This window comes from Talpa europaea (genome assembly GCF_964194135.1).
Source record: "Talpa europaea genome assembly, chromosome: 1".
In the NCBI taxonomy this organism is placed as follows: Eukaryota; Metazoa; Chordata; class Mammalia; order Eulipotyphla; family Talpidae; genus Talpa; species Talpa europaea.
The window spans coordinates 48733221-48760859 of NC_140073.1; the positions used below are offsets into that span (position 1 = coordinate 48733221).

Below are 27639 nucleotides of genomic sequence, written 5' to 3' on the forward strand. Positions count from 1 at the left end.
TTTCTTAAACATTTTATGCCCATTTTACAGGTAAAGATAAGGAAATCAAGTCTTGGCGTCCCTACTTCCTTCTCTCCCCACTTCCTTCTTCCCCCCATCAAACACTGCAGAGCAAAGACTCAGTGCCACACCCCAGGCTAATCTGAAGGCCCCACCTCAACGGCTGGAAAGGCGAACCTCTAATTCCAAGACCATGTGATTCCAATGCAAGTCTCCCCCATGCAGAGGGATGCAGAAGGACAAGCCTGAGAGCTTTCTAGAATCACAGCCTCCCACAGGGAAGTGGTGAACCCCTGTCTCTTGTTGCCTGCAGACATACACGGGCTCCATCCTGGTGGCTGTGAACCCCTACCAGCTGCTCTCCATCTACTCACCAGAGCACATCCGCCAGTATACCAACAAGAAGATTGGGGAGATGCCCCCCCACATCTTTGCCATCGCTGACAATTGTTACTTCAACATGAAACGCAACAGCCGTGACCAGTGCTGCATCATCAGGTGGGCGGCCCAGCAGTGCTGCGGAGCTCCCGACTTATCGCCTGGAGCTCCGCTCCGTGCTCCTGCTAACACCTCGTAATGTAGAGAATCGCCTCCCCTTCCCCAGGGTCTATGTCTCCATTCATGCTAGCTTTTGAGGCCATCTTTGTTTACTGTTGTCTCCTGTTAAGTTCTGATCACTTGGACCTCAGGTTCCTGCCCTCCCTTGGCCAGGGAGTAAAAGGACAAAGCCTTGATCAAGGACTGTGTGTGTCTTACTAGAGCAAGCGTAGATGGAGGAGTGTGTGTCTGCTTGATGGCAAAGGAAAGCAACCTTCAGATGGGCAGAGCCCTGAGTGACTTTGGCCATCCCCTAGCTCTGAGTGGTCCATATAATCAGATGGTGGGGGGCCCTGAAACCCCATAGTATGGGGATGGTGAGCCAGGGCTGTGATGGGCCCTGCCTCTGCCTGGCTCCCTCTGCAGTGGGGAGTCTGGGGCAGGGAAGACAGAGAGCACCAAGCTAATCCTGCAGTTCCTGGCGGCTATCAGCGGGCAGCACTCCTGGATCGAGCAGCAGGTGCTAGAGGCCACCCCCATCTTGGAAGGTAGGGCCAGGCCTAGGGTGGGGTTGGGTGGCTGTGGGGGAGTTGGCCCTGACGGTGACCCCCTCCTATTGCAGCATTCGGGAATGCCAAGACCATCCGCAATGACAACTCCAGCCGCTTTGGGAAGTACATCGACATCCACTTCAACAAGCGGGGTGCCATCGAGGGCGCCAAGATTGAGCAATACCTGCTGGAGAAGTCACGTGTCTGTCGCCAGGTGGGCCCGAGCCTCAAGGGTTGGTGGGGTCACACCAGGCTGACTAGCCCCCCTGTCTTTTCGCTGCTGCCTGCTTGCTCCTAGCCTGGAATCCCACTGTGAAACCCCGCCCCCGCCGGGGCTTTTTCATAAAAGCCATGTGTTAAAATAGTAAACCATGTCAACAGCCTTCTTGATTGTCTGCTTCCCGATGACCTTCTCCTGCCCTCCTACCTCTGTCCCCCCAATGCTGTGTGCTCACATTTTCAGGCCCCTGATGAAAGGAACTACCACGTGTTCTACTGCATGCTGGAGGGCATGAGCGAGGAGCAAAAGAAGAAGCTGGGCCTGGGCCAGGCCACAGACTATAATTACCTGGCCATGGTGAGGCCCAGGTGGGGCCCCTGGGGAGGGGGACGCCCCTCCCACAAGGTCAGGGTAGCTCAGGCCTGGTGAGTGGGGAACTCTGCGTGGGTTTCCTCCTGTCCTCTCACCTGCCCCAGCACACCCTGGGCTCATATGTGCCCTGAAGCCTGTCCCCAACTTGGTCACATGCCCCTTGCACACACATCTAGGTGAATTCCCTCCACCAGCTCACACATTCCCAAATGTGTGACGTCTCAGACTGACACACGGCCATACATGCGTTCTCATAGACCTCCCTGCCCGTGTGCTGCACTAGTTCGGTCCCTGAGAACACAGGGACTGGGACCTTTGCCAGGGCCCTCAGGATTTGGGGTCAAGCTGCTGCAGCTTCAGCCTCAAGGGCTTGCTGAGTGCAGTGTCATGCTGCTGTCTGGCCACCAAGGAGAAGTGGGTCCTGGGGCATTGCAGCCACCTAGCACCAGGTGGGGGCCACATACACAGCAGGCTGGCTTGGGGGACCAACTTCCTTAGCCCTGGGGAGAGCCCATGCCTATTTGTCTGGAGCTGGGCTGGGCTGGACTACGTGGGTACAATATGAGCTATGACACCTGGGGGATGTAGGCCAATATGTGAGCGTGTGCATGCACGTGTACATGCAGTGGTAGGTGTGACAGACCTTCATGGACACATCCTGTGTCTGGCTGGCACCCTTGCACATACACACGCACAGCTCCCAAGCACACATGATGGGCAGACCCCTGTCCGTGCCGGTCTCTCTGTAGTTATCCCCCTTCATCCACACCAGGCGCACTGGTGAGGGGTTCAAGTTTCTGAGGGGGTGTGCCCTAGGAGGTGGGGAGAATGTAAAGTATTGCTGCTGTCAGGGTGACTGCCAGGCAGAGTGACTGGGAAAAAGGGACAGCCAGGGTTCCCAGGTGTAGAAAGTGTATCTTGAAAAGCCCAGCCAGGAACTTTCCAGACATTCTAAGGGAGTTGTAGAGCTCTCAAGATAAGGTCTGTGCCCAAAGCCCCAGCCACTCCGTGACGCACCCCATTCTCCCCCACCCCGCCCACACAGGGTAACTGCACAACCTGTGAGGGCCGGGAGGACAGCCAGGAATACGCCAACATCCGCTCCGCCATGAAGGTGCTCATGTTCACCGACACCGAGAACTGGGAGATCTCGAAGCTCCTGGCCGCCATCCTGCATCTAGGCAACCTGCAGTACGAGGGTGAGGAAGCAGCCGTTCTCAGAGAGGAGACGGAGAACAACCTCTGGGCAGCGCTGAGGCAGGCCCCAGGTCCCCTCCATTCTTGCCCCTGGTGCCCAGCATGGCCCCTGGACAAAGGAGGAGCTCTGGGGAGTTTGCTCAGTGGATGAATGAATGACCCCAGCTCTGAGGAGCTCAAGTTCACGGAGTCTTAGAAGACTAAAGACATGAAGGCTGCATCAGGCAATAGGAAGTGCTTGTGCCAAGGCCTTGAGGCCTTGGGAAAGGCAGATGGTGTCAGGCGCTGAGTGACACACTTGTCACAAAGCCCGAGCGCCAGTCATTCTGGGGGTCTGGGGCGGCGGTGGGAGGAGAGGGCTGCGGGTGTCCGCTGCTGGTGCCGGGGCTGGGCTTGCACGGTGCCTGCCCTCGGGGCGCCCGCAGTACAAGGGGAGGGCATTCCTCAATCGTATTGACCGAGAGACACGTTTAATTGTGCTGCTGGTGCCCTCTGAGCACAGGGCAGACCCCAGGTTCTCCTAGGCGCTCCCAGGCCCACCCTCCCTGCCTGACGCCCTGCCTTCTTGCTGCCACCAGCCCGCACATTTGAAAACCTGGATGCCTGTGAGGTCCTGTTTTCCCCGTCCCTGGCCACAGCGGCGTCCCTGCTTGAGGTCAGTGCCCAGCTTTCTGTCCCCACAGCCGCTCTGTTCCTCTCGGGGTGGGGGTAGTTTTGTCTTCAGGGTCAGAAGACTGAGCTTGTGGGCAACAGGGGGCTGGACCCCTCTGGAAGAGTTCTAGAAATTTACTATCAAGAGCTTACTGAGTGCAGGATCTGGACTGGCACAGGCCCCAGAGGGTGGAGCACAGCGCCCAGGGGCCTCGCTGCTCGTCCCTGGGGATGGTGCCCCTGGGGATGGTGGGGGGCTTGGGGGACCCTGGGCTAGGGCCTCTCAGTGAGTCAGTCTGCTAGACTGTGAGCAAGCACTGGACTCCATTCTGGCTGAAAAACTTGGGTGAATTAAAGGCAGGGACAGAGCCAGTCCTGGGAGGACAGTTGACATGCTGCCGGGAGAGAGGGGTCGTAAGGAAAGAACACCCCCTTCCAGGCAGCTCTCGGGGCTGGCGGGCTGATGGTTGGGGAGGCTCGGCTGTGGGGCTGTGGGGAAGGGCATTCTTAGTGGAGGCAGCAGTGTGAGCAAGGCCTGGTTGACGAGGCCTGTGAAGGAGTGAGTTTAGGTGTGGGCAGAGGGAGGGATGGGTGGGTTGCCTGACTGAGTACCTGCCTGTTGCCCCACCAGGTGAATCCCCCAGATCTGATGAACTGCCTGACCAGCCGCACCCTCATCACCCGTGGGGAGACCGTGTCCACCCCGCTCAGCAGGGAGCAGGCACTGGATGTGCGGGACGCCTTTGTAAAGGTGGGCAGTTTGTGGAGTGGACTTTGGTGGGCAGGACCCAAGGGGCTGTTGGTGGGCAGGACCCAAGGGGTCCACAGAGCCAGTGGACCTCTGGGCCCGGACCCAGGCCACATTGTCTGCTCTCTCTGGGGCTGGGCAAGAGTCTGCCTCCCCCGAGCCCCTTTCACTGCACAGGAAGCTGGGTGTGTGCCCTCCAGGGCCTGCCGGCTCCGGCCCCCTCAAGCCCTCCCCCTGGCCTGCTTTGATCTCTTGAAACTCAGGCTGGAGTCACCCCTTGAGTCCCTACCCTTCAGCAGGCCCTGTGCTGGCCTCTGGGACCCTCCAGACATGGAGACAAATAGACAGGGACATGGGAGCCCCAAGGAGAGTTCCCTCCCCAGCTTCAAGGTCAGAGAGTTTTGGTGGCGCTGACCCCACACTGAGCTCTGAAAAGCAGCAATTGTTAGGCCGGAATGGGTGCAGGCAGAGAGACCAGCTGGAGGAAAGGCTTGGGGTTTCCAGCAGCGCAGATGGGCCTAGAGTGGCGCCGTGAGGCCGGCAGCCTGGCCAGTCTCCCCAGGAGGGTGTGGCTGGGCACAGTGGCCGACCGGGCACCTCTCAGGGCATCTACGGGCGGCTCTTCGTGTGGATTGTCGACAAGATCAACGCTGCGATCTACAAGCCCCCGTCCCAGGAAGTGAAGAACTCCCGCCGGTCCATCGGCCTCCTGGACATCTTTGGGTTTGAGAACTTTGCTGTGAACAGGTACCACGTGGCTTTCTCGCTGTGGGCATTTCCTCCCACGGTGCGGACACCGGAGCCGCCATAGCTCTCCCTGGAAACTGCACTTAGTCAGTCCTCAGCACGCTCTGGGGGGACGGAAAATTGCACTTCCTCATCCTGGTGGGCTCTTCCCTTTCTCCCCAACCCTTCCAGTCCCCTGGGGCAGCTGAGGCCAGCTGGGGTGCCAGGGGACGCTCTTACACCATCTCAGACCCTCCGGCCCCAGTGCCCAGGCTGCAGAGAGCAGGTGGCTGGGGCTGGAGGCAGCAGCTCTGCCCTCCTTCCTGGCTGTGGGGCCCTGGAGAGTCACTTCACTTCTTGTAATGTTTGGGTGACTCGGAGCCTTCACCCACCACTGAACACCCACGCTGAATACACAGCGTCCCCTGCAGAGCCCAGAGTTGGTGGCGCAGAGGTGTCAGCCACTAAGGCTCTGCTTGACAAATCCTGCCCGCCCCCGCCCATGTCCTTTGCTCTCTCCTTATGACCCTCCTCCCCAGAGCCTTGGGTTTCCCTTCACAGGTGCTCAGCCAGGGGGTTGGCACCCACTCTTCAATCCTCCCCCACAGGCTTGGTCATGCAGGGAAAATGGTCCTGAGCTGGGGTTCCTGAGCCCCAGATTTTAGCCTTACTCTCCGACCTTTGCCCTCGCTGGGCGGGCATGTCCTCTTGTGTAGATGACAGGGGTTAGATTTGACAAGCACCCCACTCAGGGGCTGGAGATCTGGCATTGGGAACCATTTGTCCAAAGGTGCGCTGCACACCAAGGCAGCAGAGGGGAGCCCTGGGTGGCCCCCACCTGTGCCCTGCACCCCTCCCTGCAGCTTCGAGCAGCTGTGCATCAACTTCGCCAACGAGCACCTGCAGCAGTTCTTTGTGCGACACGTGTTCAAGCTGGAGCAGGAGGAGTATGACCTGGAGAGCATCGACTGGCTGCACATCGAGTTTACTGACAACCAGGACGCCCTGGACATGATCGCCAACAAGCCCATGAACATCATCTCCCTCATTGACGAGGAGAGCAAGTTCCCTAAGGTGTGCTGCAGGCACCTCCGAGCCTCAGTGCTCCTCATTGGCCAAATGGGGTGAAGGATGCCAGCCTCTCAGGGGGCTCCGGGCCTTTCAAAGGCTTTTGTCTGGCCTTTGAGAGTCACCTACAGTCCAGGGGTCCTGGGCCAGATGACGATGATCTAGGCACATAGCTAGCACAGGATAGGTGTTCCAGACACAAACTATGACTTGGAGCTAGAGAGACATTGCTCCCATGATTTTAGTAGACCTTTTATTTAATTTTTTTAAAGATTTATTTATTTATACAAGCACTGGGGTACAGGCCAGAGACGCGGGAGGGTGAGAGAATCCACCAGAGACAGAGCAGGGAGCAGGACAGGTAGAGGGACCAAAATACACTGCTGAGGGGAGCAGTGGGCAAGACAGGAGAGGTCTGCCGCACCATGTGGGTATCTCCCTGGCCGGCCAGAAATCAAACCGATGCAGTGGAGACTGCGGACAGACTCACAGCACTGCGCTCAACCTGCTGCGCCACCAGGGAGGCCCTTAATAGACTGTTTAAACTGAAGTGTATTTTCAAGGTTGTGTAACTTCACTCACTTTAACGGATGGGGAACTGAAGGCCCAGTGAGCCTCTGTATGAGGTATAAATAAAAGAGAGCAGATCCTCTTGGGAAAGACAAAAGAGGAGAGGCAAAGACATGGGCAGGGAAGGCAGTAGGGCCCTGTGGAGACTGGGGCATGAGTAGGGGGTAGACTTGACAGCCACCCCTTGGTCTCCACAGGGCACAGACACCACCATGTTGCATAAATTGAACTCCCAGCACAAGGTCAACTCAAACTACATTCCTCCCAAGAACAACTATGACACCCAGTTTGGAATCAACCACTTTGCGGGTGTCGTCTACTATGAGAGCCAAGGTACAGGCGGGCTGTCTCTCTCTCTATCAGGCAGAGAAGCTGTCTTTCCTTCTCCAGGCCAGACGGAGACACCAGGGTTCTGGAATACCGAGAAGGAGGGCATTTAGGAAGCCCTGGGCTCAGCAGTCTTTTTTTTTTTCTTTTTATATTTAAAAAAATGTAAAAGAAATATCATATAAAATTAGCCAAACAAATTGCTAAACTATTTTTAAGCCTATAATTCAGTAGCACTAAGTTCATTCCCAAGACTGTGGACCTCACCACCATCCACTTCCGTAGCCTTCATCATCCTGCGGGAAAGCTGCACCCATTAAGCAGCAACTCCCCAGCCTTCCACCACTCCCTGCCCCTGGGAGCCTCTATTCTACTTTCCGTCTCTTCATATTTGTCCGTTATAAGCTCCTCATATAAGTGAAGTCATACACCATTTGTCCTTTTGTATCTGGCTTATTTCACTTAATATAATGTCCTCAAGGTTCATATGTGTTGTAGGACATTCAGCTTTTCTCTCCTCTTTATGACTAAATATCATTCCTTATGTGGCATGTATGTGTGCGTATGTATTATGTTACATTCTATTTATCCAGGCATCTGTCAGTGGACATGTTGAAGGTTTCTGCCTCTTGACTATTGTGAATGATGTGCCATGAACGTGGGCGTGCAGGCATCTGGTTGCGTCCCTGCTTTCAGTTCTTTTGAGAGGGCTCAATGCTCTTTTGTACCTATGGGGAAACTGAGACTTCCATGACACGATACAGCTTTTTGGTTACAAAGTCCTGCCTCCTCAGGCCTCCCTGGTGGCCTAGGGATTAAGTCTAAGTGCTATCACCTCTACAACCTGAGTTCGAGCCCAAGCCAGGGAGGGTACAGCAGACCTTTCCTGACTCACCCGCTACTTCCCTCAGCAGTGTATTTCAGTAGATCCACCTGTTCTGTTCCCCACTCTGTCGCTGGTGAATCCTCTCACCCTTACACCTCTGGCCTACACCCCAGTTCTTCTACACACACACACATACACACACAAAAAACAGAACCACCACCATCACCCACCAAGACTCAGCAACAAGACCAAGTATGAGCTTCGAAGGGGACATTGATCTTTTTTCTCTCCTGGGATATGCAGTTGGGTTCATTTTGAAGTGAGAGGTGAAGAAGAGGGCTCAGAACAGTCAAGTTCAGCCACGGTCGGAGGCCATGGGTTTCATCCTTCCTGGTGAGGTGGGTCCAGGAGGCAGGAGAGTGGTCAGTGGGTCAGGCTGCTGAGATGCTCCAACTCCACTGGTGAGAAGAAGGAGCCAATGTGCAATCTGACGCGTGCTGGACAACACTGTTGTTTGGAGTAATAGACGACTGTATTTTTCAATTCAGTTCAATCAGCCTTCACTGAGCATCTATTATGTACCAGGCTCCATGCTGTTCTGAGGATACAGAAATGAAAACTGAGCGCACTCTATGCTGAGTTATAAAATTATAGAATGTTCGATCTGGAGGAAACATAAATATCATCTGCGTTTATGGATTTGGAAACTGAAAAGCAAAGAGGGAAATGACCCTACTAAGGTCGTGGACTAGGTCTGAGCTACTTTGAACAATTTCTCCCACAAAATACACTTTTATGTGGCATTTCATTGATTAACTGGGTAGTGGTAGGTGAGCTGAAGAGAAACAAGAGCTTTTATTATCATCAGGGATTATTTTTCCCTTTTGAATGATGAAACTGAGACCCAGAAGTGGCCTTCTTAGGGTCCTATAGTGAGCCCCCCAATTCCATCCCAGCTGCAGAGCCAACCTTGCAAGTGCCTCCTGCAGCTTACTGTCCCCGGACGCCGGGCCGGGGTCACCACACCACTGCTATGGCAGGGCAGGGAAATTAATTATCCAGTTCCTAATTCAGCCCCTGAACTGGCAGCCTTCTCTGGGGATCCATGTAAGATGGGGGGCCTCCCTGGACTGAGCTCAGCCTTGACCCTTCTGGGGCTGGCTGTGCAGTGTTCGCTGACGTAGCTTCTTTGAGCACTGCCTTCCTGCTGAGGGAGGGGAGAGAGCCCTTACCTTCCCACGTGTCCGGGGGCAGTTGTGCACATCCGTGCTGTGAGGGCACAGTGTGCCATCCAAATGCAAAGTCTTTTTAATTAAGTCCTTGACTGTTGCTGGCACCAGGCCTGCGTATATCCCCTCCCAGGGGATGTGCTTATTTAACAGGAATTTGTGACTTCTTTATTCAAAAGACTAAGGATGGCATTTTAGTCCCTGGTGGGGTTCAGTCAAGAATGTAGCCCTGACTCTCTCCCCAGGAACGAGGCCTCCTGCCCTTCTCCTTGAACAGATCTGGAAGTGGGGGGGGGCTGTGACTGGGGAAACAGTGCAGTCTGGGCTCTGCCCCCCATTTTTTCTGTGATCTTGGGCAGCTGCTATTCTCTCCAGGCCTTGGTGTCTCCACTATAAAATGGATGCTAATGAACCAGGGGAATTTTGAGGGTCCTCTTGGCTTGGACATAGTGGATTTGGGGTGGGGTTGGCTCTCGTCAGGTGGGAGCATGGAGCTGGCCAGGTGTGACGGTTCTCTGCTGCTCTCCAGGCTTCCTGGAGAAGAACCGAGACACGCTGCACGGGGACATCATCCAGCTGGTTCACTCCTCCAGGAACAAGTTCATCAAGCAGATCTTCCAGGCTGACGTCGCCATGGTGAGGGGGGCGCAGGGCTTCGTGGAGGGGGTAGGCCCCTTCCCCCAGCTCCATCAAAGGTAGACCCCCAACCTTGGCCTGGAACTCCAGCTGTGCTCCTCTGGGACAGTGGGAGGGAGCGGGGAGGGGCGGGGAGGGGGGGGCTGATCAAGGTCCTCCCATCCTGTCCTCTTGTGGCACTGATTTGGGGGTGTAGGTGGGGCACAAGCCCAGCAAAGGGTCATGTGAGAAGGCGCAGAGCAGATCCGGACTTGATTTACCATGGAGGTGCCCCCCCCCCCCCCAGCTAACTTGGAGCACGGTGGAGGGACACACCCAGCCTTGAGGACACACTGGGGTGTGGATCCCAAGAAACTGGCATAAATGGCAGATTTGCAGCTGTGGACGCCACACAGAGTGGGGAGAATTCCCCGCCCGCTGCATTTCCTCTTTTCCTCGGGTGGGAGTCTGACGGCCTTGCTTCCTGCAGGATTGTGTGCTTTTTATTTCACATTTTCCTTCTGTCCCCATGTTTTCTGGGGGGTACCTGGAAAGGCTGGGGTGGGGGAGAGCAGCCCCTGCCCCCTCGGTGCCTGTACTCAAGTTACCCCCAGCACAGGCCCTGCCCCAGGGCGCTCTCCTGAGGATTTGTGCTGATTTGTGACCCTGCCTTCTCCTTGCTTCCCTTCTCCCCTCGCCCTGCATGTGGCTCCTGCTGTAGTTTCTCTGTGGTTACGCGTCAGGCTCTCTCCGCCAGTACACGGCGTCCACGAAGGTAAAGGGCTCTGCCCGGCCAGAGGATGGTGGCAGCCTTGGGACTGAGCTGTGTCTTTGGCCCCCCGCGGCGTGGAGGCTTGGGGAGAGGACCAACATTTTCTTCTTTTACTTTTTGTGGAGTGTGTCTTTTTTCTTTGTGGAGTGGTTTGTGGAGTGGTTTTGTTTTTTGTTCCCTGAGTTGTGTGTATTATAGGTGCCTCCGTTTCTAAAAGAAGGAACTGAGTCCTTGAAAATGGAGGAAGACTTGCCCAGAGTAGTTTGAGAACCAGGGGCAGAGTTAGGACTAGAACCCGTGTCTCCCCTCTCTGCCCTTGCTGAGTTTCTTTGAGGCATCCGGCCTGTTCTCACTCACTCATTCATTCATTCATTCATTCATTCATTCTCAAGTATCGATTGCATGCCCACCATACACAGACATTGACCCAGGCCCTAAGAACACAGTAGTGACCAAAGCAGAGAACAACCTCTCTGCTTGTGGACCTCCCCGTCTAGGAGGGGGAAGCAGGTGATAGGCAAATTAATACTGACGATATGTAGTATGTCAGATCGGAGCTATGACATGGAGAAAAATGAAGGAGGGTGAATGGCAGAGGTGGTGCTTTGCAATTTTGAATAGAGGGTCAGGAAAGTTCTTAGTGGTTGGCTGATAAGGAGGTGAAGAAGCCAGCTGCGTGCATTCTGGAGGAAAAGCATTGAGGGAAGAGGGATCCTCAGTGCAAAAGCCCTGAAGGGCTTTCTAAGCTGATGGGAAGTGTCTTAGGAAGAACAAGGAGGCTGGAGTGGCTGGAAACAGGTGAGAAAGTTGGAGAAGAGATGAGAGCTAAGTGAGGGCAGAGCCAGTGGGACATTGTCAGTCCTTCTAAGGACCTTGGTGTTCATGCTGAGTGAACTGGGGAGCCACAGAGGATATGCGGGTGTGAGGGGAGACACGACTGGATTGTGTTATAACAGCCCCACTCAGGCTGTGCAGATAGTGGCGTGGAGGGTGGTGTGGGGGCCAGACGCAGTGTGTCCAGTTTGAAAATTATTGCAAGAATCCAAGAGAGCCAGGCTGACAGCTTGGACCAGGCCAACACTAGGAGGAGGGCGTCAGATTCTGCATCTCTTCTGGAGGTAGAGCCAGTAAGAGTTGTTGGCATATTGGATATGAAAGGAATTGGGGACAGTTTCTGTGGGGTTTGGGCCTGAGCAATTGGACAGAGGATCATTCTGTGCATCCTTGGAAGCGAGGAGCCAATGCAGCCGCACTTCAGCTCAGCGAAGTGTTCATGATTGTTACTCTAGCCAGGCCCCAGGCCCGACAGTGAACAGGCAGACCCGCCTGTCTTCGTGGGGTTCGAGGCCCAGCAGAAAGCTGGGCATGACGATCGAAACCAAGAAGGGTGTCGATTGTGTGTGTGAGACGTGTGCTATTGTTTTGTGTGTACATTTGGATGAGTCGTGTGCTGTATGTGTTCTATGTGTGTAGGTGTGTTCCGTATGTGTGTGTGCTCTGCGTGTACATTTGTGTGTGTTGTGTGCTGTGTGCAGTGTGTGTGCTACAGCCCAACCTGGGCAGCTCTTTCTCAAAGTGGGAGCCACTCAAGTGCTGCTACTGGATCAAGTTCAGGGACAGATGTGGGGGGCTCCAAGCCTTGACATTCCCCTCCCCCCAATGCAAATAAATACTCCTCAGCTTCCCTTGGCAAAATCTTAGCCGATATTCCAAACAAAAACTTCCCTTGGAAAACACTGCAAATTTTAGAATAGTAAGTGTTTACTGTTTCTTGGCAAGTTTTATTTCAATTTGGTGGCCTATTGTCCAACGTTAGTCTGGGTGAAAGAAATACCCATACTAATCACCAAATTCACTAGTAAGAAATTTTCGCCCAAATGAAATCACCAGAAAAGCAATACCATAAAAATGCCTTAGAACTGGATCTGGTTTCTTTGTCCAGCGTCTGGGGAGCGTCTGTAACATTCAGCTTCCTTTTGCTTTGTTTGCTGCACAGGTCCTCCCCCAGGGCCTCGACCTCACTTCACAGAATTCTTAAGAGGGGGATGGAGACAGGGCAGGGGGTGCAGGGTGTCACAGGGCTGCTCACCAGGTCGTGGCTGGGTGGGGGGTATGGAGTTCTCCAGGCCTCAGTGCCAGAAGGCCAGTGTGGGCCTTCTCAGGAGGTTTGTCCAGCTGCCCATCAGCCCACGGCTGACTCTGAAGACTAATCCCACAGGGAGTGGGGAGGGACCGGCCCCCTCTCCCCACCACTCCCTTCTCCTCCCCCAGGGGCTCCTGGTTGCTGTTTATCAAGTCCTGCTCTCTGCCCACCCATGTCAGGTAGTGAGAGGGCACCATTGCCATCTAGAAAGCTGAGACGCCACGCTCTGAGTGACCTGGCCAGGACCCCACAGCTAGGAGGTGGTGGGCCAGGTTTGATTTGAGGTCTGTCAAACCTGGATCTAGATCCACCCCACTGTGGAGACCACGCAGGCCCCAGGAGGACCCTTCTGGAACCTCCCGTCTACTGGGAGGCAAGGATGGGGTCTCAGAGAGGGGCTGCACCTTGCCCTGAGTCACCCAGCAGCCCAGGGCTCTCTGCTTCCTCTGGGGTATTCCTCCTGGCAGGGAGCCTGGCCCAGGAGACTCCGGGAAGCTCCTCAAAGGGTGCCTCTGGGATGGCAGCTCCAATCCAGGCCAGCGGGTCACAGGAAAACCCCAAGCGCCTGACCAGCAGTTTCCCTGGGTGCCTCTCCCCAGACCCCGACCCCGGCGGCCTCCCTTCCCCCTTCCAGGACTGCAGGGTGAGGTCAGCTCCTCCCACTGCTATGGTCCGTCCCCCCCACCTCCCCTAGGGCGCGGAGACCAGGAAGCGCTCGCCCACACTCAGCAGCCAGTTCAAGCGGTCGCTGGAGCTGCTGATGCGCACGCTCGGCGCCTGCCAGCCCTTCTTCGTGCGCTGCATCAAGCCCAATGAGTTCAAGAAGCCCATGGTGAGCAGTCCTGGCCATGGGCCAGCGGGGCCAGCCTGGAGGGTGAGGTGGAAGGGCCTGGCCAAGGGTGGACAGGGTGGGGGCTGCATAGTGTGATTCTTGCCCTCTTTAGGGCACCTGGGGGGATTTATAGAGCAGAGGCCCCAGGTTGCTGGAGGCAGCAGGTGCCCTGGACTCCGCAGTGGGTCATGTGCAGGTTCAAATCCTAACTTTATCGCTACGAGCTGGGTGACTGTAGACAAACCAGTCTTGTGCCTCAGTTTCCTCACAGAAATGGGACTCCTAGTGGGATTCTGTGCACGAGTGAGTATGCAGATAGCCTGGCACGTAAGTGCTGTTCGGTAAATGGAAGCCGTGCTTCTGGCTGAAGGTGTACCTTTGAAATCCCTTCCCCTTTTGTCCACCTCCTCTTTGAAGCCTTCCCAGATCCCTCTGACTGACCGGGAACCTTCTTAATTTTTTGCTCTTCGGAGTAACATTTGTTGGACCCTTTCTGTGTGCCAGGCACTGGCTAGATTGTCTTTCCACAGCCACATCCAACCTTCCCAAGAGCCCATGAGGCAGGGACAGCGTGGCCCCACATTTACCATCGGGGAATGGAGGCTTATGGAAGACAGGGGGCTTGATGCTGCAGACAGGACAGAGCCTCACTGGGATCCCTTTCCTTTCACTGTGTTGTTTACCACCAGGCTCTTCCAGAGGCCAGAGGAAGCCAGAGGAAGGCTGGGCCTTTGGGTCTGGGGAGGGAAGGAAGGCAGGAGGCCAGTGCTGTGCTAGGGAAAGTGCCCGGAGGGAGAGGAAACAGGTGACGGAAGCCGGGAGCAGCACACTGACCCTGCCCCTGACCCTGGCCTCTGCCTGGAAAACATTCCCCAGAGGGGCCTAAGAGTCCCCTGGGGCTCAGGCCCTGGTTTGCAGGGTGTGAGTCACAGAATGCTCCAGCAAGCTCCCCCTTTAAGGCAGGTCTGGGTCACAAGATCAGGGCCTTGCCAGGACCCATGGATGCCATTTCTCCTGCTCGGAGATGCCCTTCCATCCTGCTGCCCCCAGAACCTGCCTCTGAGGCCTCTGCAGTCCCTCCCCAACCAGAGGCTGGCTGGCCAGGCCCTGTCCTGCTGCCATCACTCACTGACTGTGTCAATTAGAGAAAAGCGCCTCTTAAGGCACTTTACTGCCAATGGCCAGAAAGTTGTCTGAATAACTCCAGCTCTTACAAGGCTGCCGTGTGAAGGGTGCCTGGGGTGATGCAAGGCACACACCACCTGTATGATCGTAATCTTGGCGCGCATCAGCCTTCTTGGTCCCCTTGGAGTCCCCCAACAGGCATGGGCTTTCACGCTTCCACACCTCCGCAGGTGTTCATCCTGCCCCTCCAGTGCCTTCTGTCCTGTTGAGGTTAGAGCAAAGACTCAGAAGCCCCCTTGAGCTAGCCCAAGGGTAATTAAGCCATCTCTCCTCTGTGCCCCCAAAGCACACAGCTCACCCTGCAGGAGGATCTCATTTTGGACCACTGTGTGGGTGTGAGCTGCAGATCTGGGACCAGCCCTACCTTTGCTTCTCATCTACTATGTGGCCTTGACCTCTCTGGATCTTTGGGGCTGGGCATTGCTGAGCAGGGCTGGCCTCCTTCAGGAACCTCAGGTGCTGACGACCTTGGCTTTGTGCCCGGCAGCTGTTTGACCGGCACCTGTGCGTGCGCCAGCTGCGGTACTCGGGGATGATGGAGACCATCCGAATCCGCCGAGCTGGCTACCCCATCCGCTACAGCTTCGTGGAGTTCGTGGAACGGTACCGAGTGCTGCTGCCTGGCGTGAAGCCAGCCTACAAACAGGTGCAGGGCTGGGGGGCATAGATGGCAGGAGGGAGGGTCCCTGTTCTAGGCTTGGCAAGAGCCCTAGTTTTTTCTCATTGGGTCAGTAAACTCGGCATGACATCAGCTCAGCCAACTCAGCTATAGCTGGGGAAATTGGGGGGCAGAAGTGGGGTGCATCCAAGGTTCCTGTCACCTTATTTGTCTGTGTGAATGTCACACATGTGCTGTGTAGAGGAGACCAGGTCTGCCAAGTGGGTCCTGGATGTTAAACATTGGAGGTTTTGCAATCATCTGGCTGAGCTAAGGAGAAAAGTGCCAGCAGAGAAGGCAGGGCCCAGTCAGGATCATACAGCCAGTCAGGGGCAGAGCTGAAGCTAGTGGCGGCCTCCCGGTCTCCGGGGAGACATCCAGCTGGCCTTCCCACTGGAGAGGCTGCCTGTTCTTGTACACCCCCAGGATGACCTTCGGGGGACGTGCCAGCGTATGGCAGAAGCTGTGCTGGGTGCCCACGATGACTGGCAGATCGGCAAAACCAAGATCTTCCTGAAGGTGAGCTCAGCTATGCACTGCTGACACAGTGGGGATGGTATCCTAGGGGGCGCTGTAGAGGAGTCACATCATCAGATGGGGCAGAGCTGGGTCTCCAAGATCTTCTTGTTCTGCAGCTGTGTGATCCTTGGTGGCTGAGGGGAAATTGGTACTGAGACCATCTATGATCCCGGTGTAGGGTCAGATCACTGAAGGCCAGAGGCAGGTTGACCAGGGAGGCTTGGATTCATATCCTGACCCTGGGGTTGTCTGTGCTGGGGCTTTGGGCAGGTCACTGGTCCTTTCTGAGTGTCATTTTCCCATCTTTAAAGTAAGATGTGGCTGCAAGGAGGGGAAGGGCGAGGGGTCAAAACACGGGGGGGAAGAGCACAAGGGACTGTGGTGATGGGTCACGGGTGCTATAGTGGTAGAACCACGGGGACTACACCTGAGGGGAGAAATCACATATTATTCAAAAATTAACAATAATATAAGAAAATAAATAAAATAGGATGCATCTGGCAGGGTGGAGGTGGGACATTTTTGGGTTGAGTGCATTTTTGGGTTGACCCCGTGCCATCCCCTTTGCTCTGTTAGTGTTTTGGGGCCTGTTCCTACCCTCTCAGACTCCAGCTGTACCCTAGATAGGACCTCAGAAGTCGTGCAGTTGGGGGCAGGAGGACAGGGCTGGGAGCAGGAAGCTGGACCACTGGGACCCTGGCCTGGAGCAGTGCTTGCTGGGAGATGGCAGTGGCGAGGCAGCTGCAGCAGGAACACTGCCAGCTTCTGCACATTGGCTTCCCCATTTCCAGTTCTGCTGTACTAGATTGCTAGCTGTCCTGGGCACCCGGGCAGGGCTGCTTCCTGTGCAGGGGGGCAGGGCTTGCCCAGTCCAGGACAGTTTGGAAAGACAGGCAGAGCCAGCCCGGAGCCGGAGGGAGTCCTGGAGTCTAGTCCAATCCCTGTCTGCCTGAGGGACCGTGACCAGTCCCTTCATCTCCCCGAGCCTACATTTCCTCTTTGCAACAGTGTCACTCTCACCTCAGCTGTACCTGCAAAGCCTGCAGGGTGACCACCCCGGGCAGGGCTCGCTATCTCTGGTCTCCTTAGTCCTCAAGCAGCCCTGTGAGCTAGGACTATGTGCCCGTTCCAGGCTCAGAGAGGGGGAGTGAGTTGCTGGGGGTCATGGGTGCTGAAGTGTGGTGCTCGGCATCTGGCCTGGGTGGGCCTGAAGCCAGGGAGCTCTGAGAATGGTCATGGCTCCTATCCTCACCTCAATGGGCTTCTCAGAAATGGGCTGTGGCTCCTCATTCATCCAGAAACTTCAGCTGAGGCTGCTCCTCTGTGCCCTGTCCCCACATGATGTGGTCTGTGATTATCTGATGGATGTGGCTCCCTGCGAGGACAGGGTCCTCTGGACTCACTGCCCACCCCCACCCCCACAGTGCTGGCACGTGGATATTCAGTTTTGACCAACTTGGGGATGAGAAAGAGAGAGGCCCAGTGAGGTCAGCAGGGCCTGATCATGGAGGGCCTGAGTGCCAGAATGAGGAGACCAGGCTTGATCCCAGGAACCATGGGGTATCAGTGTGAGGGCACCATCAGATCTGTGTTTCAGGAGAAACACAAATCCCTCTTTAGGGAGGCTGGAGGGGCAGTGATGGGGGTAGGAGACTGATTAGGAGACTGTTGTCAAGATCCTGGAGAGAAACAACAACGGCTGCCTGGCCCAGATGAGGGGCCGCTGTCACAGAGATATGGAGGGGAGTAGGGGGCTGAGTAGAGATGGCCACAGAGATGAAGCCAGGATGTGTGCATATGGGGCCTCTGACCCCATCCAGTCAAATTAGGTTCCTCCAGTACCTTCCTGGGCCTTCAGGCATAGCCACCATCACCCTCTCTGTACCCACGGCTGTGTGAGGCTGCCCATGGGGCCAGAGCAGGGCTGGGAGCCCAGTAAAGAAAGAGAGGGCCCACGGGGGCAGCTCAGCCCTGGGACTGAGGCCCTGGCCCCGGGGAGCTCAGGAGCCCTGCTCTCCAGGACCACCATGACATGCTGCTGGAGGTGGAGCGGGACAAGGCCATCACCGACAGAGTCATCCTCCTCCAGAAGGTCATCCGGGGATTCAAAGACAGGTACGTGCCCAGACCATCTCTTCCCCATGCCAGCTTACTCAGAATTGGTCAGAAGATGTGGCACCTCATGTAGCCCCAGCCTCACAGAGTCTCAGATGCCTTACCTATACACTGGAAAAGTTAGTCAGTAATAAGTGACGTTCACAGTGTTCAAAGCTTTTAATCTGTCGTATTCATCACTTGTTACTAATACATTTATTCATTCAATAAACATCTTCTGAATGGCTCCCTTCTTGGTCCAGGGGACAGGCCTATGAGGCAGAGCAGGTATATTCTACCACTTTACGATGAGAAAACTAAGGCAGAGAGGTGACGTGACTTGGCCACAGGTCATATAGCTAGCCCAAGAGGCAGAGCTGGAACCAGCCTGGCCTCCTGTTCCAAGCCCCACCTGTGCCTTGGCTGCCTCTGGATGCTGTTTCTCTGAGGACCTCCTGCATCATGCTGCTGTTTCAGGTCCAACTTCCTGAAGCTGAAGAACGCCGCCACACTGATCCAGAGGCACTGGAGGGGCCACAACTGCAGGAGGAACTATGGGCTGGTGAGCCTTCTGAGGGAGCTGCTCTGGCCCCATGAAATCTTTGAACCCAGGCCTGTTACCATAGCAGCAGAACTTGCCTGTGCCCTGGTCTGGTTGGCCTCCCACCAGCTCCTACCATTCTTCCAGCCCAAAGTCCAAGTCTGGTTCTGTGTTTTTCCCATCTGGTCAGCAGTGTGTGTGGCTTTTCTTCTGGAATGTCTTGGTGGGTTGTGAGCACCTGAGCTATTTGAGACCTTGCAGAGGGTTGGGAATGGATGGGCCAATCTGTGGAGTAACTGGGCTACAGGGCTGATTTGTGTCTGGGGAGGTGCTTAGGAAGACATGGGCTCCTACTCTGGGGATGGGGCGTCCTTGAGGGAACACAACTCAGGGGGAGTCAAGCGCACACCCTGGGGAAGTTTCATCAGAAAGGAGACAGGGAGAGACAGAGTGGGGCCCTGGGGCAGGCGGGTGTGAGCATGGAGCCAGTGAGTGATGCTTCCCAAGGCGGGGCCAAGCTGGAACTGGGGCAGCGGCTGAGCAGGTGGCTGTGTTTGCAGATGCGGCTGGGCTTCCTGAGGCTGCAGGCCCTGCAACGTTCCCGCAAGTTGCACCAGCAGTACCACCTAGCCCGCAGGCACATCATCCAGTTCCAGGCCCGCTGCCGTGCCTACTTGGTACGCAAAGCCTTCCGCCACCGCCTCTGGGCCGTGCTCACCGTGCAGGCCTATGCCCGGGGCATGATCGCCCGCAGGCTGCACCAGCGCCTCAGGGCTGAGGTAAGGGATCCTGAGTCCACTGCACCCACAGCCCCAAGCCCCATAGGGGGGTGAGTCCTCTGAGGGGGCTGCTCCACCTCAGGCAGAAAATCACCCCCACTTGTTGGCTGAGGCCTATGTGGGTACCTATGCCCTCTCTGAGGACTACACAAAACTGAGGCCACAGCCCTCATTTCCATCCTCTCAGCCAATGTCAGGGCCCCAGTCACTTATGATTCTGTGGGATGCTGAGGCAAACCTGGTTTGACTTTCGGATCAATGGTACCCTGTTCTGCTCTGTGGCAGGAAGAATCTCTGAGATGCCTACTTCCCTGTGTGCCAAATTATTGGCAGAATCACTCCCTGTCCCAGAATTCAGTCAGGGTTCGGTGGTCCAAGCTGGTAGCAAGTGCCAGGGCCGCTCCATGTGGTTCAGTGCCCACCCACACCACCCCCAGTACCTGCGGCGCCTGGAGGCCGAGAAAATGCGCCTGGCAGAGGAGGAGAAACTGCGGAAGGAGATGAGTGCCAAGAAGGCCAAGGAGGAGGCGGAACGCAAGCATCAGGTGAGCTGACAAGGCCAGGCACCTCGTGTTGTTCACGGGTTCGGTCACTGGCTGCTCATCCCCAGTGCCCCAGGGGCCTGAGCCTGCTGCAGGCTCAGGAGAGAGGGTCCATGCCCTTGGGAAAACTTTCGAGCTGGGAGATGGTGCCCAAATTAAAAGACTCAGCTGGCCAAGCGCACCCAGTGTGTGAGCCCCCAACCTTGAGGCCGCTGAGCGCTTGAAACGACAAGGCGCCATCAGTGTAAGGCACACACTGATCTGCAGATTTGGTACAGGAAAGAGAAATATAAAATATCTCAGTACTATTCTTAATAATTTTGTGTTGAGATGTTATTTCAGAAACATTGGGTTCAACAAAATACTGATTTTTTTTTAAGATTTATTTTTTATTGGGCCTCCCTGGTGGTGAAGGGGTTATTAAGTCTCACACTATCAGGCTATCACCAACCACTGCAGCCCAGCCAGGGAGCTACCCACATGGCGAGGCAGACCTCTCCTGTCCCTCCCGCTGTTCTCCTCAGCAGTGTGTTTCAGTAGATCTGCCTCTTCTGCTCCCCACTCTGTCTCTGGTGAACCCTCTCACCCCTACCCCCCGCACCTCTGGTCTGCACTCCATTTCTTATATGCATAAGTAAGTAAAAGTGGCTGGCGGTAGCTTGATAGCATGAGCGATAGCTTGAAAGCCACCAAGGAGACCCCAAAATATTGAGATATTAAAATACACCCATTTCTTTTCACCATTTTAAACAGTCACTCTACACATGGCTCAGTGTGTATTTCTATATCACAGTGCTGGAATAGAGCCTCAGAACTGCAGCTGTGGAATTTCTGGGCTGGTGTGCTCTCCTCCAGCTAGGGAGGCATGAGTGGGCTTCCTGGAGGAGGTAGTTCCCGGCTGTGCCTTGAAGGAGGTAGCTCCCGCCTGTGGCACTACTATCTCAGCTGTCTCGAGGCTTCCCTGTGGTTCAGAGCTGGGCGTCTGTCTGCATTGGACTGTGAAGAATGAGCTGGGCAGGACCCAAGATAGAGAAGCTGGGGGCTCAGGACTTCCCAGCCAGCAGGAGGCCTTGGGGGTGGCTGGGACTAAGACCTGGCTGCTGCAGGGGCTCTTGACTTGCTCCCTGAGGCTGTGGCATTGGGGGCAGACAGCATCTCCTCCTCTGTGTCACCCCAACCTCCCAGGAGCGCCTGGCCCAACTGGCTCGTGAGGATGCAGAGAGGGAGCTGAAGGAGAAGGAGGAGGCTCGGCGGAAGAAGGAGCTGCTGGAGCAGATGGAGAAGGCCCGCCATGAGCCCATCAATCACTCGGATATGGTGGACAAGATGTTCGGCTTCCTGGGAACTTCTGGTGGCCTGCCGGGCCAGGAGGGCCAGGCGCCTAGAGGTTTTGAGGTACCAGGCTGGGGACAGGGTCTCCAGAGGTCCCTGGTGAGATGACCCTCAGTGCTCTTGTGCCTCTCTGCGTTACAGTCCACCTAGTACCCTCTGAGCAGAAGCGATGACCTGGGTCAGGGGCCACAGGTCCCAGGTCCTTCCCAGTCACCAGCCTGCCAAGTGACCTTGCTGTCCATCTCCAGGGCTACCCATGAACTTTTATTCATTTATGGAGGAGACCTGCTGTGGTCAGGCCCTGCCTGGTGATGAACAGGATGAACACAGCCCTACCCTGCGGGGGTAGATCAGGCCTGCAGGGACAGGTTGGGGGGACAAAGCCTAGTCCTGAGTCTGTCCCATGGAAGGGAATCCCCTGTCTCCTCAGGACCTGGAGTGTGGGCGGAGGGAGATGGTGGAGGAGGACCTGGACGCGGCCTTGCCTCTGCCCGACGAGGATGAGGAGGACCTCTCCGAGTATAAATTCGCCAAGTTTGGTGCCACCTACTTCCAGGGCACAACCACGCACACCTACACCCGGAGGCCCCTCAAGCAGCCTCTGCTGTACCACGACGATGATGGGGACCAGCTGGTAAGGGCAGGGCCCATGCGTGCCGAGGAGGCAGCCGGGGTGGGGTCAGCACCAGGGCTGACTTCATTCTGCAGCAGTCACCCCTGCGGCAAATCCCGAGCAATGCCCCTCACATGCTCAGCTCAGTGGCTCTTCTGTGGGGTTCTCCAGCTCTCCCCAAGCCCCCAGGTTATTTGACGACTTTGTAATACCCTGTGCTCACTCTCGTGCTTGGGGTCAGACTGCTCTGTCTGCCCCCAGGCGGCCCTGGCGGTCTGGATCACCATCCTCCGGTTCATGGGGGACCTCCCTGAGCCCAAGTACCACACAGCCATGAGTGATGGCAGCGAGAAGATCCCTGTGATGACCAAAATTTATGAGACCCTGGGCAAGAAGACGTACAAGAGGGAGCTGCAGGCCTTGCAGGGCGAGGGCGAGGTGAGGCCAGGGTTCCCTGTGGTGGATGCCCCCCCAGGCCAGTGGGCAGGGCTACCCAGCTCCCCCCAACTAAGGGTCCTCAGCCAAAGGGGCATCCTAAAATTTGTCTCTGCCTCTCCACCCTGCCTCCCCGCCCTCCTCTGTCTACTGGCGGGAAAGTAAACTTGCTGAAGGCCACCGGGTAGGCCTTGTGGCACCAGGCTGGCCTTGCCGTCAGCCAGCTCCACACGCTGACTCCACGGGAGGCCTGGCAGGCTGCATTACTGTGCTTTTCTGGGTCTCCGGCTTCCCATCTCTCACTGCTGGTGGGAAAGCTGGGGGAGCACAGGTGGGGGTGGCAGTGTGGTACACCTGGTAAATATTGGTGTGGTGGGGAGACAACCCTCTAGACACAGTCCTGTGGCCAGCTTGTCTCGCCATTGCGGTCAGCCCTGTGGCTTGACCCTCACCCCATTGGTCCCGCAGGCCCAGCTCCCTGAGGGGCAGAAGAAGAGCAGCGTGAGGCACAAGCTGGTGCACCTGACCCTGAAGAAGAAGTCCAAACTGACAGAGGAGGTTAGATCCCCAGGCTGGGGCAAGGCTGAACTCAGGATCATGGGGGGTGCCTGTCCCCAGGGCCCCAGCTAGCCAGCGACTGGCCGGCAAGGGGAGTGATAGAACAGAGAGGAATGTGAGGAACAGGCTGATGAACTCAGGCTTGGGCCAGATCAGAAAGGGCTTCCCAGAGGAGGCATCCCAAGAGCTGGGAGGGCTGGATTGCAGGTGGGGAGGGAGAACATTTCTAGCCAGGTGATTGGCGAGTTGCATTTGATCCAAGGACACTTCAGATGCTGAGAATTGTTTGGTTTGTGAGAATGCCCTCGGGGCATTAATACTATGAATTTGTTTGAATTTGCTCATTTAGTTACCTCTGTGTTCTGAGCACCGTCCTGCCCTGTGCTCCAGGATTGCCCAGGCTGGGAAGGCAGACAGACTACCAGGTCATTTACAAATCAGGATGACTGGCTCCCCTGCAACCTTACATTTGCACATAGCAATCCCTCTGCCTGATATTCCTCCTTTCTCTTCTCTGTGTGGGTGTCACCGCCTCCTGGATGCTTCCTCAACCCCTCTACAGCAGTAGACTGCTCCCCTGGGCTTCCACTAGCCTGCTTTGTCTCTACTCTTGTGCTGTTCCCCAGCTGAGGCTCAGACCCCAGCTTAATGTCACATGGTCCCAGGTTTGAATTCTAGCTCTGTCTGCCATTTGGAATCTGAGGACCCCAGGGAAGAAATACCCACTCATGTGTTCCTGGGAAGATGGTATGTCCCCAGTGGGTGCTCAGGAGACTTGAGGACCTTCTGTGTCCATCCTATCTACAGGGGTGCTTTCCTGTTGCTCACCCCCTCACTCTGCATCTCTGGGTAGAACTCAGGCTGGTGTCTGGCCATGTGAGTCCAGAGAGAAGCACATCTGTGAGAATCCAGGTCTGAGTCTGCTCCCTAGGGCCCAGAGGTGCTGCCTCTGACTGGTGAAGGTGACTGAGTCGTTGGAACCAGAGTATACTCCGGGTGTCAGTTCTGTGTGTGGGCCCACCCCAGAGAGACAGGGAGCCACTAGGAGTCAGAGGAGCTGGCCCTTGGCGTGGGGATGGGAGTGTTAAGGAGGTTTATATGTGGAAGTGGGTGGTACCAGGCCAGTGGTCCGAGCTCTCTGGGCCAGTTGTTGCTCCAATGTTTGCTATTCTCAGGGCAGGGGTATGACTGGGGTGGGAGCCCCACTCTTCTGCATCTCCCAGGATTCTGTTCTGAGGGGAGTGGTGGACTCCACCACCAGGCAGGTCCCTCCCTTCATCCTTCCCTTGTAAAGCCTGGGTTCCTCTATCTCGCCCAGGTAACCAAGAGGCTGCACGACGGGGAGTCCACAGTGCAGGGCAACAGCATGCTGGAGGACAGGCCCACCTCCAACCTGGAGAAGCTGCACTTCATCATTGGCAATGGCATCCTGCGGCCAGCTCTGCGGTCAGGGCCTGGGACGTGGGGCCAGTACCCAGGGGTGGGGCCAGAGCCAGAGGGGCGGGATCAGTACCTGGGGGCGGGGCCAGCACCAGATGGGTGGCTTCAGGGAGGCTGTTTCCCAGAGCGTGGTCCTGGAAGGTTTTGGTGGCTGAGTTGTGACTTTGTCACCTTCACATTAGACTAAGCCATACAGGCCTGCATTAAGCTCTGCTGCTAGCTAGCGGTGTGACCTTGGTAGAGTTATTTATCTCTGTAAGCCTCAGTTTCATTGTCTGTAAAGGGGGAATAATAACCACCTCATAGACTACAGGCAGATAAAACTGGAAGGTGTGTGACAGGACCTAAGTATTACCTTGTTAAGTGCGTTTCCTGGTTTACCCCCATCCCTGCCAGCTGTAGTGTAGCTCAGTGTAGCTGAGCCAGGCCTGTGGGGACGGTTACAGAGCTCAGCATGCCTTGAAATCCTGCAGGAGCCTCCCTCCCCCACCTACACCTGGGAGAAACCCACCTCAGTTTCCTGGGGTGTCAGGAAGGAGACAGGACGATTCAGGAATTACCAGAAGCAATTCAGGAATCAACCTAACTGGTTGGTGGAGGGCAGACAGGGCTTTTCAGAGAGTTCTGTCTGCACAAGACAGTCAGGAGAGCTGATCTCATGGACTTTGTGTTGGCTGGGAGGACAGCAGGATGGGGATGGGCATGAGCCCCATTTTTCCAAAGGGAAAGCTGAGGTCCCATAGAGAGGGCAAAGAGACCTGCCCAGGGGTCACTCGCCTCCCGGGCACCCTGCCTTCCACTGAGGCCTCCTTTAGTTGTTCCTTGAGGCCATACACTGTCCCAGTAGAGATGGTTACAGCACCCAGGCCCCTGCCACCAGGAAGAAGGACTCAAGGTGTGTTTAAAGAGCAACAATTTGCCTCCCAATTATCTCACTATCAGACTCACTTCTAAAGAACAGTGTCAGGAGCCTTCAAGAGTCAGAAGGCTGAGGGGCCGGCTCCCCGGGGAACCACCGGGATCCCTTTCCTCTCTCGGCCTCTGTTTTCTGTCCATAAAGTAAATCAGTCAGGGGCTCCCAGCTGCAGCTGAGAAAGTTGTCACTGGTCTGTGATAAGCTGGGAAGAATAAGGATGTGCTGAGGCTAAATATGATTTTATTTAAAGGATCGCTCTTTATTCCAAGATTTCAGCTTTCCAACTTTTTGGACATTAAAATTACCTTTGTTTTATGAAATGATTGTAGTATAGATTGTGGACAGGTTATTATGTGTGGTGTGTATTTTATTTTTTTTAAAGATTTTATTTATACAAGCACTGGGTACAGTCAGAAGCGCGGGAGGGTGAGAGAATTCACCAGAGCCAGAGCGGGGAACAGAACAGGCAGGAAGACCAAAGTACACTGCTGAGGGGAGCAGCGGGTGGCAGGAGAGGTCTGCGCGCCATATAGGACCCTCACCGGTGGCCAGGGATTGAACCGGCGCTGCAGAGGCTACATGTAGCTTTGCAGCCCAGCGTTCAACCACTGCACCACCAGGGGAGGCCCTGTGGCGTGTATTTTAAATGTCTTTACTTATCATGATTGTAGGGGCAGGAAGACCACAGTGCAGGTTTTCTGACCAGCAGACCGGGTAAAGGAGGAGTCAGGGTCCTCAGTGGCTTTTGCAGGTCTTTTATTTAGATTTACCAGGCATATGGCAGCAGGGGTGCTGGGGGGCCGGGAGGCTGGCAGGCCTCCCAGCCCCCAGAAAATCCTCACTCTATCTGGGCTCTCTGGCCTTCTCTTTACTTCTCTTCTCTCGGCTTCCGTTCATTCTTGGCTTGTGCTGGCGTCCCCGTGATGCCGCCCTTATAAACGCAGTCTCTCAGCCCAGGTGTACCCACTTCAGGTGCCGCCATCAGGCATGCATTCAGGACCACAGGGTTCCCTCATCTATCCTAATGGCAGGAGGGCAGAAAAGCCGGATACTTTTACCTTACCCTACAATGATAAAAAGTTAGCCACCTTCATATTTTATTTAGAAGTTGCACTGGTTTGTGAACTTTCAAAATTGGGGAGCCGCTGAATTAGGCCTTTCCTCCTTCCTGCCAGCGCTGCCCTTTGCGGGAAGAGCAGGGGTGAGTGCCTCCTAGTGGTCACTTCACCATGGTGCGTCCCCCCCTTAAGCAGTGTCAACAGGGCAGCTAGCATTCATTTAGACAGGGTTTGGTGTGCTAAATGCTTTATAAGCTTTGGCTCATTATTCTTCACAGCAGCCCTATAAGGAAGGGACTATCATTTTCCTTTAAAATGAATACATCAAACCTATCTTCATTGCCTTCAACTGATTTCAACAGTAATACAGGCCACTTGGTACAGAAATATGTGAAGAGAAAGCCAAAGTCCCTACTCATGCCATCCCCCGGAGAACTCTCCAGATGTTTTGCTGTTTCTATTCTGCCAGTTGTCATGACTATGCACTGGGCTCAGAGAGGTGAACTCAGCTGCCGGCACCACCCACCTGGTGGTGGGAGACCAGGCAGAGCCTGGGTGGGGGGGCTCATCAGTGCGGTCACCAGTGGCCGCTGTGCCCGCACCACCCTCTGGTGTTAATTCTTCAGTAGCAGAGGGGTTGCCCTGAGGACAAGTAGCAGAGGGGTTGCCCTGAGGACAAGTAACTGTGAGGAGCCTCGGGCAAGTCCACGAAGGGAAGGTCCGCTTTCATTAGGCTTTAAGAGGGAATCAGAAAGGGCAGTTTTGCATTAAGTTCACTGAGTGTTTGAGGCTGTGGTGGTTTCTCATTGGCTGCAAGTGGTGAGCAGTGCTGGATGCTGGATGAGTGGCTTCCTGCCAGGTGTTGGAGCATAAGGAGTGGCAGGTGCCTGACAGCCCTTCCCTTGAAGCTTCCTGACTCCATTTTGGGTCAAGTTTCCCTCATTCACTCTCCCTCCTCTGTGGCGTTCTCCCTCCTCCTTTCCCTGCCTCCCCAGGGATGAGATCTACTGCCAGATCAGCAAGCAGCTCACTCACAACCCTTCCAAGAGCAGCTATGCCCGGGGCTGGATCCTCGTGTCTCTCTGCGTGGGCTGCTTCGCCCCCTCAGAGAAGTTTGTTAAGGTAAGGGAGGCATCTGACCACCTAGAGTGGGGGGGGAGCTGGGCCTCTCCCCCAGCACTGAGGGGTGAGCAAGGGGAGACAGCTCGCAGTGGCTTGGCAATGAGGCCCCGCCTGGCCATCTCCTGTCAGGCCTGAGGTCCCCCTGGGCCCGTCTTCCTGACCCCTCCTCTCAGCACTTCACTCTTTCTCCCTTCAGCCCCATTTTATTTCTGAGGCAGCTGAGTCTGATGGCGCAACCTAGCCCCTCTCCTCTGCATGCTTCCCATGGAGCAGTCACTAGTTCACCTCAGGCCCCTTTCTTGACGGCTCCTCAGGGCCCGGCCCTGGGTACTGGGGATGCAGAGGCAGCGCAGGTGACAGAGGACAACACTGGCTGGTGGGTGCTATGGAGAGAAGGCTTCTCCAGTTGGGAGGAGTCAGAGAGGTGGGCCTGGATGAAAGCAGACAAGCGCTAAGCTAGGCA

General features: G+C 55.7%; 1 protein-coding gene across 4 annotated transcripts in view; it reads left to right on the forward strand.

The window, feature by feature from the left end:
• The window catches only part of MYO7A (myosin VIIA), a gene marked incomplete at its 5' end in the record, with an annotated part of 61517 nt that overhangs the window by 12607 nt on the left and 21271 nt on the right, over positions 1–27639 (forward strand). For all 4 annotated transcript variants that reach the window (XM_084228619.1, XM_084228620.1, XM_084228621.1 and 1 more), the window contains 24 exons: positions 314–498; positions 964–1085; positions 1160–1302; positions 1552–1665; positions 2726–2879; positions 3456–3532; positions 4160–4279; positions 4881–5023; positions 5866–6076; positions 6838–6973; positions 9552–9658; positions 13247–13384; positions 15057–15215; positions 15654–15746; positions 17767–17861; positions 18318–18402; positions 18942–19160; positions 19598–19705; positions 20888–21097; positions 21465–21668; positions 21909–22085; positions 22551–22640; positions 23959–24086; positions 27050–27176. In XM_084228619.1, the coding sequence (XP_084084745.1) occupies positions 314–498; positions 964–1085; positions 1160–1302; positions 1552–1665; positions 2726–2879; positions 3456–3532; positions 4160–4279; positions 4881–5023; positions 5866–6076; positions 6838–6973; positions 9552–9658; positions 13247–13384; positions 15057–15215; positions 15654–15746; positions 17767–17861; positions 18318–18402; positions 18942–19160; positions 19598–19705; positions 20888–21097; positions 21465–21668; positions 21909–22085; positions 22551–22640; positions 23959–24086; positions 27050–27176 (3345 nt within the window). The remainder of the gene's footprint in view (positions 1–313; positions 499–963; positions 1086–1159; positions 1303–1551; positions 1666–2725; positions 2880–3455; positions 3533–4159; positions 4280–4880; positions 5024–5865; positions 6077–6837; positions 6974–9551; positions 9659–13246; positions 13385–15056; positions 15216–15653; positions 15747–17766; positions 17862–18317; positions 18403–18941; positions 19161–19597; positions 19706–20887; positions 21098–21464; positions 21669–21908; positions 22086–22550; positions 22641–23958; positions 24087–27049; positions 27177–27639) is intronic.